Raw genomic sequence first — 15,923 nt, 5'->3', positions numbered from 1 at the left:
TTTACAGTAGAAGCTAACAAAACACAACAAAACTGACCAGGTAAAGAGAGGCTAACATTCTATAACACTCCCTTTCCTCTGCATTGTTCTCTCACAGTGAGAAACTATAGGATTACAAGTGTTCTACACTTTCTTCATTTGATCCAATTCAACATCGCCAATTATTTAATGACATGATAATTAAGTGGAGTGATTAATGTTAGCTGGTCTGAGAAAACTGATGAGGTTTCTCCTTTATGTACACAATGGTGTCTTTAAAATGGCCCAAATTGTAGAATCTCTTCTCACTGTCAGTGCAGTGATAAGGCTTCTCTCAAGTGTGTATCAGTTGGTGTGTCTTTACATTGCCAATCTGGCCGGAGAAACTCCTGCCACGGTCAAAGCAGAAGTAAGGCTTCCCTCCTGTGTCTGTTCTCTGGTGAACTTTTAGCTCAGCTGTTTACAAAAATAATAACATACAGTCAGATCAGTGGTAAGTCTTCTCTTCTTTACCTTGGTGTCTTTTTAACAGGCACATTCAAAATAAACTTTTTCCACAGTCAGAGCAGTAGTAAGGCTTCTCTCCCTTGTGTGTTCTCTGATTAACTTTTAGGTGAGTTGATGTGAAGATTTTTACACAATTAGAGCAGCATTAAGGCTTCTCTCCTTTATGTATACGTTTGTGTGTTTTTAAGTGGCCCAGTCGAGAGAAACTCTTTCCACAGTCAGAGCAGGAGTAAGGCTTCACTCCTTTATGTATACGTTCGTGTGTTTTTAAGTGGCCCAGTCGAGAGAAACTCTTTCCACAGTCAGAGCAGGAGTAAGGCTTCACTCCTGTATGTATACGTTCATGTCTTTTTAAGTTGTCCAGTTTAGAGAAACTTTTTCCACAGTCAGAGCAGGAGTAGGGCTTCTCTCCTGTGTGTATACGTTCATGTGTTTTTATGCTGTTCAGTTGAGAGAAACTCTTTCCACAGTCAGAGCAGGAATAAGGCTTTACTCCTGTATGTATACGGTCGTGTATTTTTAATTCACCCAGTTGAGAGAAACTCTTTCCACAGTCAGAGCAGGAGTATGGTTTCACTCCTGTATGTATACGTTTATGTGTTTTGAAGTGGCCCAGTCGTGAAAAACTCTTTCCACAGTCAGAGCAGGAGTAAGGCTTCTCACCTGTATGTATACGTTTGTGTGTTTTTAAGTCATCGGGTCGAGAGAAACTCTTTCCACAGTCAAAGCAATAGTAAGGCTTCTCTCCTGTGTGTACACGTTCATGTCGTTTTAAGGTGCCCAGTTGAGAGAAACTCTTTCCACAGTCAGAGCAGGAGTAAGGCTTGTCTCCTGTATGCACTCTCTGATGAACTGTTAGAACCTTTGATGTTGAGAAACTCTTCCCACAGTCAGTGCAGGAATACAGATTCTCTCCAAGGTGTATTTTTAGGTGTATTTTTAGTGTTGATATAACTGAAAAATTCTCCTCACAATGTGGGCAGTGATGAGACCTCTTAGCTCTGTGATCTTCCTGCTGTTGCTCTCTGGATGTAGAGAATGTCTCAACATGGTCTCCTGTGTGAACAAAATCAGAAGAACCAGTCAGTTGTGTGATATACACTACAGGTCAAACATTTTAGAACACCTACTCATTCAAGGGTTTCTTAATTTTACAATTTTCTACATCGTAGAATAATAGTGAGGGACATCAAAACAATGAAATAACACATATGGAATCATGTAGTAACCAACAAAGTGATAAACAAATCTAAATATATTATATTTGCGATTCATCAAATAGTCACCCTTTGGGGGGGACAAAATGGCGCCGTAGAGAGAACACGGTGTTTCAGCAAGCTCTAGTGGCATTCGTAAATGTATATTCTTACATTAATCTCCTAGCTTGAAAAAGTGGTAGAATTGGCTAAATAGGTTACCATATAATGAGTCTTGACGACCATTTCACAAAAATCTCAGACAACATGCCCAATAGAACTACTAAGAAGTCGACCAAAACCACCACCCCTGTGGATGTGCATGAGGAGCTAGCTAACGTTAGCGAAGCTAACACCATTGCGGATCCAGGCACAATGGACCTGATGATTCAAAAGATGACTGATAACATTACTAAAGTGATCGATGCTAAGATAAGAACGGTCTTGGAAGCAATAGCAGGCCATTCAGCTGAAATACAGAGGGTTGTGAAACGTGTTGGTGAGGCGGAAGGAAGAATTGCTGCAGTGGAAACTTCAACTACATCTATGGACGCTAAGATAAAAGCACTTGAGAAACAGGTGCCCGAAATGGCGGAGCACATTGACGACTTGGATAATCGAGGACGCAGATGCAATATTCGTGTTGTGGGACTCCCGGAAAATTCTGAAGGGACACATTCAGTAAAATTCTTTGAGGAATGGATCCCTGGCTACCTACAAATGGACACGAAGGCTGGTCGTGTGAAGCTGGACAGAGCCCATCGCTCTCAAGCACCGATACCCTGTCCCAATCAGCGCCCACGGCCGGTGGTTATAGAGTTCCACAACTTCACCGACAAGCAGCGCGTCATGGATGCGGCTAGAAACATCGGCTCTGATGGTAGTCAACATAAAGGTCTCATTCGTCAATGATTATTCCACAGCGGTTGTACGAAGACGCAAAGCGTTTGATGAGGCGAAGGCTCGACTCAGGAGAATGAAGATGGCCTACGCACTGTTGTACCCGACCACATTGAAGATTATGGTCAACGGATCACCTAAAAAGCTCTACACACCTGAAGAGGCTGCTGCGTTTATTGACTCTCTCGGGTAAATAACTTTAAGCTGCACCTCCACAGCATTGAATAACTTTGTTTATTTTTGGTTGAATCTGATCATGAAACAGTGGTGTGAGTCCTCACGTACTCCGGCTCAGTAATATTCGTATCTTTATTATTTTTCTTGCTAAAGTAATAGCCGCTATAGCTCAGGCTGAGATATGTGTGAATCCATATTGGTGCCCAGGCTTGGTTTTAGGTGGAAGAGCCTCAATCTTCTTCTATTGATTTTCTTTTCCATACATATAAATGATGAGGCTATTGAGCGGCAATGCGGACTTAAGAGTCTACATTAGAGAGTTGAAATCCCCTGCATGTTAGCTAGTGGGAAAACCCCCTTTTGGATCTTTACATGTTTAATATTTGGGTTTAGTATAGTTCGAGTTCAGGGTTCATATCATTTGTTTATGCTCAGTGAGATAGAGGAGAGTTCAACACATGGAAAAAGGTACCACCCCACTTTTACAGTAGGATCCAGTCTGGATATTGAATGGTCAAGATACAATGGCAGGTAACAGACTGCGTGTATGTACATGGAACATTAGAGGGAGCCATAACCCCATTAAAAGGAAGAAGGTACTGTTTTTTTTGAAAAAAGAAAATATTGATATTGCCCTGTTGCAAGAAACTCATTTGGATGAGAAGGAGCACCTGAAATTACAACAAGGGGGGTTTGGTCAAGTGTTTTTCTCATCATTTACATCTAGAAGTAGAGGTGTAGCAATTCTGGTGAAAAAGAACTTACCACTTAAGGTTTTGAGTTGTGTGATAAATTTGGTCGCTTTGTTATAATTAATGGTTTCCTCACTAAGGTATTTCTAGACTTTTCAGAATTAAACTCGGACACTGCAGTGGTTGGAGGAGATTTTAACTGCTTGTTGAACCCCCTTATTGATAAGTTTCCCAGCGGTATAGCTTCACTCTCTCCTCAAGCTAAGTCACTTAAAGCGATTTGTGATGATCTGGGGTATGCGGATGTCTGGAGAGCTTTTCATCCCTCCAACAGAGAGTTTCTCTGCACCTCATGGATGTCAGACTAGAATAGATTATTTTTTTATGCCCAGGACGTCTTTGCAGTCTGTTTTACCCGCTAGGATAGGAAGCATAGTCATATCTGATCATGCTGAGGTGATCCTGGACATAAAACTCAACGGGGCATTCAATCGGTCAAGACGTTGGAGGTTGAACACAACCATTCTTAAAGACCATACATTCACATCACATTTTATTACAGAGTTTAAAGCATCTCTATTAACTCTCAATCAACAGATAACCCCTCGCTCCTTTGGGAGACCTGTAAAGCGTATGCCAGGGGTCTGATTATGTCATACACAGCTACTAAGAGACGGAAAAAGCAAAAAATGTTAGAGGGTGAATTAGGAACTAAAGAGAAAGACTACATTAAAACGCCCACTCCTGCCCTATTAAAGGAAATATCAGTCATTAGATCAACGTTAGACTCTCTCCTAACACAGGACGCTGAAAAGAAAATGAGATTTGTCAGGCAAAAGCTATATGAACATGGCGATAAGCCAGGAAAATAAAATGATAAGTGACTCATTTAAGAAATTTTATACAAACCTTTTTTTACCTTTATTTAACCAGGCAAGTCAGTTAAGAACAAATTCTTATTTTCAATGACGGCCTGGGAACAGTGGGTTAACTGCCTGTTTAGGGGCAGAAGGACAGATTTGTACCTTGTCAGCTCGGGGGCTTGAACTCACAACCTTCCGGTTACTAGTCCAACGCTCTAACCACTAGGCTACCCTGCCGCCCCAGAACTGCCAAAGGATGCACCCAAATTAATGGAGAACTTATTTTGTAAGATTGAGCTCCCTACTATCTCCGAAGAGCAGAGGTCCCTCCTTAATGCCCTTATTACCAAGGAAGAGAATGTTCGCAATTAAGAATCTGCAAAATGGTAAGGCCCCAGGACCAGATGGGTTTTGTAGTGAGTTCTATAAAGAGTTCCATGGCCTGATCCTTGAGCCGTTGCGTGATATGTTTAACCACTCATTTTCAAATGACCAACTCCCTCAAACGCTGAGAGAAGCCAACATTTCACTTATTCTCAAAAAGGGAAAATGTCCAGAGTCTTGTTCCTCGTACAGACCAATTTCCCTCCAAACTGGCTTCATTAGGGGCCGTAAGTCATGCAACAATGTCAGGCGGCTTCTTAATGTAATTCAAGCCTACCAACAAAGTGCTGTGGATGGTCTTGTGCTCTCCCTAGATGCTGAGAAAGCATTTGATCGTGTGGAGTGGTCTTACCTATTATTTGCTCTAAATAAATTTGGTCTGGGGGACAACTTTGTAAAATGGGTGAAAGTTTTATATGATGATCCTCAGGCTGCTGTACTTACTAATGGGCTATGGTCAAATAGCTTCTCTGTACACAGAGGTACCAGACAGGGCTGTCCTTTATCCCCCCTCCTCTTTGCACTCGTTATGGAATCACTGGCCGAGGCCATCAGGGTAACGCCTGCTATACAGGGGCTGCTCATTGGTGATGTTCACCATAAAATAAGCTTGTATGCTGATGATGTCCTGATATTCATCTCTAGTCCCGAGACTTCAATTACATCTCTTATTAATATTATTGAATTATTCAGCGAATTCTCAGGCTACAAGATTAACCTTACTAAGTCAGAGGCTATGCCACTTGGTAGCCTACACTCTGTACCTAATACTTCTCCCACCTTCCCTTTTAAATGGTCTCCCTCAGGTTTCATGTATCTGGGTATATTTGTAACTCCTAAATTCCAGCTAATGTACAAAGCCAATTTTGTTCCCTTGTTTGATACAATAAGACAGAATCTGGAGCGCTGGAACTCTCTCCCGATTTCTTGGTTGGGTAGAATATCCCTCTTGAAAATGAACATTTTACCTAGACTACTTTACCCAATCCAAATGATCCCAGTATTACTCTCCAGTAAGGTAATAAAGGATGTAAATGGATAGCTAAGTTCCTTTATATGGAGTGAACGCAAGCCAAGACTTAAGATGGCAATATTGCAGCTGCCAAGTTCTATGGGCGGCTTGGACCTGCCCAATATCAGGTTCTATCATTGGTGTGCCCACCTTTGTTATATTTCTGACTGGATCACAAATGATGACTCCTCTATTTGGTTAGACATTGAGACTTCTCTTTCAAAATACCCCTTACAGGATCTTTTATTTTTCAGAAGTTTCAAGTCTGTAGAAGATCACTGCAATAATCCTGTTACACTTAACACACTCAAAGTATGGAGGTCAGTTCAACGCTTCCTGGGAAGGTCCAAACTAACCTCTGCTCTTACCCCAATTCTTAACAACCCAGATTTCAGTCCAGGATTGCTGGATGCTGGCTTTAACTTTTGGCTTAATAAGGGCATACGCAGGCTAAATGAATAATTTGCTGATAAGATTTTGTTGTCATTTGAGCAGATGGTCGAAAAATATCAACTCCCAAAGCAGGACTTTTTCCGCTTCCTACAAGTAAGACATTATATTCGGAAGAGCACCACCTTAATTGGTAACCCTGATGTGTCTGTCATTGAAATAATTCTTTTCCCACAAAGGAAAATGTCTGTAAGTCTGTTTTATGATACTTTAAGGTCCTTTTCTCCTGTCAACACAAAGAGGGTGAAACAAGTGTGTGAGAAAGAATTGTCTGTTACTATTGACGAAGAGATGTGGGAGGACATTTGGAGATATGCAAAAACAATATCTATATGTAACCGTACTAGAGCAATTCAATTAAGAATAATACACAGATTGCATATATCCCCAAATCGCAGACATTCTTTTAGCCCCACTTCCTCTTCCCCGCAGTGTCTTAAATGCAAAACTGATACAGGCACCCTAACACATTGTTTATGGTCATGTACCAAAATACAAAGATACTGGTCTGTTGTTCTGCAAGAAATTGAAAAGATCCTAGGGGTTGATCTAGAATTGGACCCAGTTTCTTTACTGTTAGGTCTCCCTAGTATGCATGTTACTTCTGTGGGTAAAAGGAGGCTTTACAACATCCTTACCTTCACAGCGAGGAAAAACATGCTTTTACAGTGGATTAGTGAGAAGGTTCCTTCTATTAAAGATTGGCATAAGATACTATTTGAATGGGTGCCTCTGGAATATCTGACATGTACATTGCATTCTAAAACAGACCAGTTCTACAAAGTATGGGAACCTTATCTAAATTACCTAGAACCTGAGGTATCAGCTATTATGCTGCAAGGATTCTCTTAGAATGGCGGGGATCTATGTATTTCAGAACTACACTGTACGTTCCATTAAACCTCTTGGTTTAAACTGAGCTTTTTTGTATAATTTCTGTTTGTAAGTTTGTTTAAAATGTATGTATTGAGAGACGCAATGATGGGGATGGGGTGAGAGAAGCACCGAGCGGGAAGAGGAAAATGGTGTACGTATGTATGCGTGCGCGTATGTATGCGTGTGTATATGCATGTGTGTGTATATATATATATGCACGTAGATGTGTAAGTGGGTGCTGTTTTTCTTGTTTTTGTTCTGTGTGCTTTGTCTCTGTTGTTGTATCTCTTAATATGGGTGAAAATTGTGAAATTCCAATAAAAATACTGTTACAAAATAGTCACCCTTTGCCTTGATGACAGCTTTGCACAATCTAAGTATTCTCTTACCATGACTAACAGATGTCCCAATCTTCTCCTCCTCTTCTTCATCTTTAATGTTGACATTCAGCTCCAGTGTTTGACTGCAGTCTTCCAGCTTCACTGATGCCATCTCTGGATCCTGCAGAGCAAACTGGGCTCCACTGTCACAATCAGGACCCAGTGACTGTAGGTTTCTACTCAGTGTGGAAGGAGAGAGGCAGGCTGGGTTTGTCCTCACTGTTGATGTTACCGGCCTCATACCTGAGTCGGCAAATAGTACAAGAGAAACAGACACAAAAGTTATTTTCTTGACAGTTTGGCAAGGTCTTTATTCTCTATTAAATATATATATCTTTTTTTTTTGTTCAATTATCTAATTCAGTCCTTGAATTGGACTGAAATAGTTGCCGATACTCATTTTGTGTGCTGGTACCGTTTATATTTAGGTGCAGGAGCTCCACAATACTTTTGAGCTAAAACTTAACCTGTAGTAGATAAATGCATACAAGACTCAAACCATTTAGTACAAGGTTACAGTTTGTTTTAGGCAGCACTATGTGATATTTTCATTAATAACCTTGTATTCACTCTTTTACTTCAAAAAACTATTGTATTTCCTGTTCACACCATAGTAATGTTTATAGCTAAAGACAAACTGAATGTGTCAATATTATTTCACATGTAGTAAACCGATAATCATTACATTTAGCTTCAAAACAGTAGTGCAACCGTGGTCATGGATCTGAGCTATGCAATCTGGTTTCCGAGCTGGTCATGGGTGCACCTCAGCCACTCTCAAAGTACTAAACGATATCATAACCACCATTGATAAAAGACAGTACTGTGCAGCCGTCTTCATCGACCTGGCCAAGGCTTTCGACTGTCAATCACCGCATTCTTATCGGCAGACTCAACAGCCTTGGTTTCTCAAATGACTGCCTTGCCTGGTTCACCAACTACTTTTCTGATAGAGTTCAGTGTGTCAAATCGGAGGGCCTGTTGTCCGGACCTCTGGCAGTCTCTATGGGGGTGTCACAGGGTTCAATTCTCGGGCCAACTCTTTTCTCTGTATATTTCAATGATGTAGCTCTTGCTGCTGGTGATTCTCTGATCCACCTCTACGCAGATGACACCATTCTGTATATTTCTGGCCCTTCTTTGGACACTGTGTTAACTAACCTCCAGACGAGCTTCAATGCATCACAACTCTCCTTCCGTGGCCTCCAACTGCTCTTAAATGCAAGTAAAACTAAATGCATGCTCTTCAACCGATCGCTGCCCGCACCTGCCCGCCCGTCCATCACTACTCTGGACGGTTCTGACTTAGAATATGTGGACAACTACAAATACCTAGGTGCCTGGTTAGACTGTAAACTCTCCTTCCAAACTCATATTAAGCATCTCGAAACCAAAATTAAATCTAGAATCGGCTTCCTATTCCGCAACAAAGACTCCTTCACTCATGCTGCCGAACATACCCTCATAAAACTGACCATCCTACCGATCCTTGACTTTGGCGATGTAATTTACAAAATAACCTCCAACACTCTACTCAACAAATTGGATGCAGTCTATCATAGTGCCATCCGTTTTGTCACCAAAGCCTCATATACTACCCACCACTGCGACCTGTACGCTCTCGTTGGCTGGCCATCGCTTCATACTCGTCGCCAAACCCACTGGCTCCAGGTCATCTATAAGTCTTTGCTAGGTAAAGCCCCACCTAATCTCAGCTCACTGGTCACCATAGCAACACCCACCCGTAGCACACGGTCCAGCAGGCATATTTCACATATTTCACTGGTCATCCCCAAAGCCAACTCCTCATTTGGCCACCTGTCCTTCCAGTTCTCTGCTGCCAATGACTGGAACAAATTGCAAAAATCACTGAAGCTGGAGACATATCTCCCTCACTAACTTTAAGCATCAGCTGTCAGAGCAGCGAACTGCACCTGTACACAGCCCATCTGTAAATAGCCCACCCAACTACCTCATCCCCATATTGTTATTTATTTTTGCTCTTTTGTACCCCAGTATCTCTACTTGCACATCATCATCTGCACATCTATCACTCCAGTGTTAATGCTAAATTGTAAACATTTAACCACTACGGCCTATTTATTGCCTTACCTCCCTAATCTTACTACATTTGCACACACAGCATATAGATTTTTTCTATTGTGTTATTGACTGTACGTTTGTTTATCCCATGTGTAACTCTGTGTTGTTTTTGGTGAACTGCTTTGCTTTATCTTGGCCAGGTCACAGTTGTAAATGAGAACTCGTTCTCAACTGGCCCACCTGGTTAAATAAAGGTGTTCTCTACTGGCCCACCTGGTTAAATAAAGGTGTTCTCTACTGGCCCACCTGGTTAAATAAAGGTGTTCTCTACTGGCCCACCTGGTTAAATAAAGGTGTTCTCTACTGGCCCACCTGGTTAAATAAAGGCGTTCTCAACTGGCCCACCTGGTTAAATAAAGGTGTTCTCAACTGGCCCACCTGGTTAAATAAAGGTGTTCTCAACTGGCCCACCTGGTTAAATAAAGGTGTTCTCAACTGGCCCACCTGGTTAAATAAAGGTGTTCTCAACTGGCCCACCTGGTTAAATAAAGGTGTTCTCTACTGGCCCACCTGGTTAAATAAAGGTGAAATAAAATAAATGAAACAGTTCTACAGCAACTCTTCCTGCACAGTGGGAAGTTGGAATGAAAAACACCAACTTAGTTAGATAGAACCTGCTCTTACCATGAGAAACAGATGTCCCAATCTTCTCCTCCTCTTCTTCATCTTTAATGTTGACATTCAGCTCCAGTGTTTGACTGCAGTCTTCCAGCTTCACTGATGCCATCTCTGGATCCTGCAGTGCAAACTGGGCTCCACTGTCACAATCAGGACCCAGTGACTGTAGGTGTCTACTCAGTGTGGAAGGAGAGAGGCAGGTTGGGTTTGTCCTCACTGTTGATGTTACCGGCCTCAGATTTAATCTGAGTCGGTCTGTAGTAATAAAGAGACACGGACACAAAAGTTAGTGCCAGAACTGTCAAGACTTACTTTATTATCAAATAATAAGGTTTATATTTAGGTGCAGGAGCTCCACAATACTGTTGAGATAATATTCTATAAGATGAACATGAGCTCAAACAGTAGAAATTTGAGGTGACGGTACTCAGCTCAGCTCCAAGTCAAGCACTGATCTCATTTCAATAGATCTGGAAGCTAGGCATTGACAAAACATTAATTAATTCACATAAGACAAAGTATTCACTTTAAATGAGGCTACACAACTGTAAATGCAGTTAATCTATAGTAGACTTCCTGAATTTACATAAATCCCCCCAAAACATTTAGTACAAGGTTGTAGTATGTTTTAGGCAGCACCATGTACTATTTTCCTGAATAACCTTGTCTGTATTATTCAATCACTGTATTATTCCAATCAAAAACCAATAGAATTTCCGTTCAAACCATAGTAACATTGATAGATAGACAGAAACAACTGAATGTTTCTGAATATTAGTACACATGTAGAAAACTGATCGTCATTACATTTAGCTCCAAAACAGTAGTGCAACCGTGAAATGGTCTCTGCTGCACCCTCACTGCCTGCACTGAAGTGTGTTGATGCAGACCGAGGGGAACCGCCATTTTCCCAGCTCGTGAATTTTACACAAAACCAAAAACGACATGTAAAGCGAACCCAGAAATCTCAAATAGATTGATCCTTAATGAAAATACCTTGACGAAATTATATAACGTTACATCCACTCAGACTAACCCAAAGTCTATAACTATGTGACTTGTAGAAATGTGATCACGTTAACCCACGCGGTTTGACACAAAAATAGCACATAAAACCTTCATCAAACGTGATAATAACTTGACGCATTTACTACCTGACATGTTCTTTCGATATTATAACGTGCTATTACATACCAGTAGTAATACATTAGAAACGGACACAGAAGTTGTCGTCTCGGCTGCACAATTCTGCCGTGTCCTTTATTCTGAAGAACAATGCGCGCCTGCGCGGAACTTCCTGTTCCCCCACTACCAGTTTCTCAACCCAGAGACATAAAAACGCGAGACTTCAGAGAACACTTGCGAAGCAGACCACGCCCGGGTTTGAGAAGTCAGTGAGAAGTGAACAATTCTGATACTTTTGCAGCGTTTAATGGGGATCCTAATAAATACCAAAAATATTCCGTCGGCACACACTTGATACATGGCCATTATTTTATCAATGTCATAACTGCAGTGGTTTATTCACAATAGCTCTCAATGCGTATCATACATATCCCAGCATCACATCAGTAGGTATTGGAAATCTTCCAGTACATATGTGTCCATTACACATTTTGTAGTCGTCAGCTGGATGAGTGCACTATATATATGTGTGTCTAGGTCATTATACCCCATTAGACATGCACCTGTCTGGGGAGTGACCATGACTGTTTATTTTTTAACCATTGCTATGGCTCTAATGTTTCCATGTCCTAATATGAAACCAAACTAAAATTAGTGCAAGGCAAAAAGATAATGGTGGCTAAATGCCAGAGGGGATAATCATTAACATAAAGAGGAGTTTCTATGTGTGTGACGTAAAGATGAAACCTGCATAAAGAGTGTGTGACAAGGCTGGAAAGTGAGTTGTTTTGATGAACCAGCAAGGCTGATATTACTCTGTAATACAAGTCTATTTGAACTCACAGGGGAGAAATGTGTTTGTGAGAAATATTATTGACTGAATATTTTCACAACATAGGCAGACACTCTTCACTCTTCCAGCGAAACTCCAGATATAACACCCTTTTATCGGTACCCTGCTCCAAAAAAACAATGCTCTCTCCTTCTGCTCTTCTGAGACACATGAAATCAACCCAAAACCACTACTGGTCACTCTGACTGACTCTACCTTTCCTAATGCCTCCTTACCATCTTCCTGACCTCAAATGATCTCCCAAAAATACATAATTGTTGACGAATAGCACAAAAAAAACGATGTTTGTTTAAAACTTGTATTTTTGTTACATTTTTTGTTGTCACCATCTTCCATTCCATTCTTACCAACTTTACTCAACCGCAAGCCATCAGAATCTAACAGCACTTCCGCCTCCCCATATTTCCCTCCCCAAAACCAGACACACCCCGCTACAGACTAACTCCTGCATGTAGAATCCTGCATTGAAGAAATGTAACAACTACAGTTTAAAGGGGAATTTCACCCTGGCTCTACCGTGGCATATAGTCATTAGTATATGAACAACATTACGTTTTTTGCAATAAACATCAAAATTATCCTAACCACAAGCTAGAACTAGCACATAGAACTAGCACATAGAACTAGCACATAGAACTAGCACATTTTCATTTCACTGGTAAAATCGGGAAGTTTCTACTTCCTGTATATTCATCTGCTCATAGTGAACCACCAAGTCCCGCATTCATAGCAGGCATGGCGGGAGTTGAACAGCTGTTGTCAAGTCGAGAGAGGGGGAGGGAGTTTGAGGCACCAATCTTGAATGTCATTGAGTGACTAGCCTATTGTCTTTTCTGATAGTGGATATAAGGTTGAAGATCTAACGTTGTTTCAAAGGTACAAATTCAACATATATTCAACCTATTTATACAAGGTTTCACTATGTTGAAAATTGGTTAACATGATGCCATAATCCTGTGGTTGAACCTCAAAACAACAGCTTTTGCAAATCCAATGTACAGTATTCTACACATACATTCCACGTCACAATACGTTGGTAAATTATGTTGAAACACCGTTGATTCAACCATTTTGTGCCCAGTTGGCACCTTGTCAATTGTGCTGTGTTTTGTTAGCTTCTATTGAAAAGATATTAACTTGGATTTGCCCTTAGGGTTGAACTCACAATGAAACAATTTGTGGTGAGAACCATGATATTGATTTTGTTTAATATAGATATGAGCAAGGCATATTGTGATATCGGTTTATCCTTGCTGTTAACCTACACTTTTATGTATAGTAGAACAGCCTTCGTTCAAAGCCTTCTCAATGTAGCAACAACCACTTGACCACGGGCATTCAATTGATTCCTATTGTGTTCAAACTGTTGAGGTATGTTAGACACCCAGAACAATCACACTTGGCCCAACCAGCATCCAGCATCAGTTTCTGGACTTCACAAAGCCATGGAAGTGAAGTGGAGACAGTTGCATTGCTATTCGTTGAAATAGATATGATCTCAATGGAGGCTGCTGAGAGGAGGACGGTTCATAATTATGGCTGGAACGGCATCAAACACCTGGAAACCATGTGTTTGATGTATTTGATACCATTCCAACCATTACCACCAGCCTGGCCTCCCCAATTAAAGTGCCACTAACCTCCTGAGTTTGGTATCGATATCAGTTTGAAAAAATCCTACTGTTATTGATATATACTTTCCATATTGGTGCCCATCATGCTGCTGGAGGTGTCTGCTAAAGCACAGGATCATAGCCACCCTCGTCTCCCTCAGCAAATCTGTGAGTTGACTGGGTGGTACTGCTTCCCTCTGCAGTTTTCTGTGGGAATGAGCTGGTAGACACAACATGTATCAGATAGAGATGGTGTGATGATCCGTTTTTAATACTAAACAACTATTTAACGATACTCAATCTTAGAAATGACTTAATGTATTTATTAAATTGTTGTGATGATCAGTTTTCACCACTAGTTTGGGATCATTTTTTACCACTAAATTACCATTTCTTTAATTATAAACAGGCTATGAAATTACTGACTACATGTGTTTATTAAATTGTATTTTCAAAACTAGATTTGTTATTTTAGTCATTGATAATAAATGTGTTTGGAAAACCACATTCAAGCCAACTAAATTGATCTGCCAATGAAACATAAAGTTTGTATTTGAATTTGTACTGGTCAAACTCTTCTCTTTTGTCTAATGAATTACAAAAAACTATGTTTCAAGTGACATATTTACTGTTTTTCTGAAGCTGAACAAGGCAGCAAGTTGAAATTAAAGTTACGTTCCTGGGCCGACACATCACAGACAATCTGAAATAGTCCACCCACACAGACAGTGTGGTGAAGAAGGCGCAACAGCGCCTCTTCAACCTCAGGAGGCTGAAGAAATTTGGCTTGTCACCCAAAACCCTGACAAACTTTTACAGTTGCACAATCGAGCATCCTGTCGGGCTGTATCACAGCCTGGTATGCCAACTGCGCCGCCATCAACCGCAAGGCTCTCCAGAGAATGGTGAGGTTTGCACAACGCAACACCAGGGGCAAACTACCTGCTGTCATGACGTTGCCCTCTTTGGGAACAGTGAGCACCACCCCCTCCCTATGCACCATCCCCCTCTCTCTGTCGCTCCTACTCCCAGGCTGCTGCGACCTCAGGTCGTAAATTCCTGGAGGAGAATCCTGCCACTTGGCCAGAAAGTATAGAGAGAGAGTGAGTTTCATAGAGAGAACAAAGGAATTTCTTCCACCTCACAGAACTGGAGAACCGAATGACATTCATGTTCTGGAGAATGTATAAAAGATCGGTGAAGTAATGAGCTACGAACTGGTCCGTTTGGTACAATTTTGGTAAACTCATGAGCGACAATACAGCCACATTACCATAATACTGTTTATACAAAAGTCTCAGTTATGAGGCTTACATCTAGTTGTTGTATAGAATGAATGAGTAAAGATGGAACTATTTGTGAAATTATGTAATGTGATTTTAGACTGTTCTTCCGGCTGAAATCCTGTTAACCGGATCGATTTGACAACAGCCGGCCTAGGAACAGTGGGTTAGCTGCCTTGTTCAGGGGCAGAATGACAGATTGTTACCTTGTCAGCTCGGGGATTCTATCTTGCAACCTTCCGGTTGCTCTAACCACTAGGCTACCTGTCACCCGGTATGGCCAGAAGAGGACTGGTCACCGCTCTGTGCCTGGTTACTCTCTAGGTTTCTTCCTAGGTTCCTGCTTTCTAGGGAGTTTTTTTGTGGCCAATGTGCTTCTACACCTGCATTGCTTGCTCTTTGTGGATTTTAGGCTGGGTTTCTGTTCAGCACTTTGTGACAACTACTGATGTAAAAAGGGCTTCATAAAATACATTTGATTGACATGTATATCACACCAACTGACTGGTTCTTCTGATGTTCACACAGGATACCATGTTGAGACATTCTCTACATCCAGAGAGCAACAGCAGGAAGATCATAGAGCTAAGAGGTCTCATCACTGCCCACATTGTGAGGAGATTTTCCCATTTCTATCAAAGCTAAAATGTACCTAAAAACACACACAGGAGAGAAGTCTTACTCCTGCTTTGAATGTGGAAAATGCTTCAAAACATCAAATGAGCTAAAAGTTCATCAGAGAACACACACAGGAGAGAAGCCTTTCTTCTGCCCTGACTGTGGAACTAGTTTCTCTCAACTTTCCCACTTGAAATCCCATGAACGTATACATACAGGAGAGAAGCCTTACGTCTGCCCTGACTGTGTAAAATGTTTTAAAACATCAACTGAGCTAAATGTTCATCAGAGAAC

At 41.2% G+C, this 15,923-nt stretch overlaps 1 protein-coding gene across 1 annotated transcript; it reads right to left on the bottom strand.

Annotated features, from left to right (window-relative positions):
* Window positions 1-473: 473 nt before the first annotated feature.
* Window positions 474-7,537, bottom strand: LOC116373891 (gastrula zinc finger protein xLCGF3.1-like). Its single transcript, XM_031822187.1, has 2 exons — window positions 7,426-7,537; window positions 474-1,542 (listed from the first exon to the last, which is right to left on the bottom strand). The coding sequence occupies exons 1-2, from the start codon at window positions 7,526-7,528 to the stop codon at window positions 632-634; spliced, it is 1,014 nt and encodes a 337-aa protein (XP_031678047.1). The 5' UTR covers window positions 7,529-7,537; the 3' UTR covers window positions 474-631.
* Between the last annotated feature and the right edge of the window lie 8,386 nt (window positions 7,538-15,923).

This window comes from Oncorhynchus kisutch, unplaced genomic scaffold (assembly GCF_002021735.2).
Source record: "Oncorhynchus kisutch isolate 150728-3 unplaced genomic scaffold, Okis_V2 scaffold4085, whole genome shotgun sequence".
NCBI lineage: Eukaryota > Metazoa > Chordata > Actinopteri > Salmoniformes > Salmonidae > Oncorhynchus > Oncorhynchus kisutch.
This window is presented reverse-complemented; position numbering and strand designations above follow the sequence as displayed.

Bases quoted from the DNA above. Each gene is read 5' to 3' on its own strand.
- LOC116373891 (XM_031822187.1), bottom strand. From the start codon at position 7,528: ATGGCATCAGTGAAGCTGGAAGACTGCAGTCAAACACTGGAGCTGAAT. The intron at 1,543-7,425 runs GTAAGAGAATAC...TTGTTCACACAG, and splicing joins TGGGACATCTGTTAGTCATG to GAGACCATGTTGAGACATTC.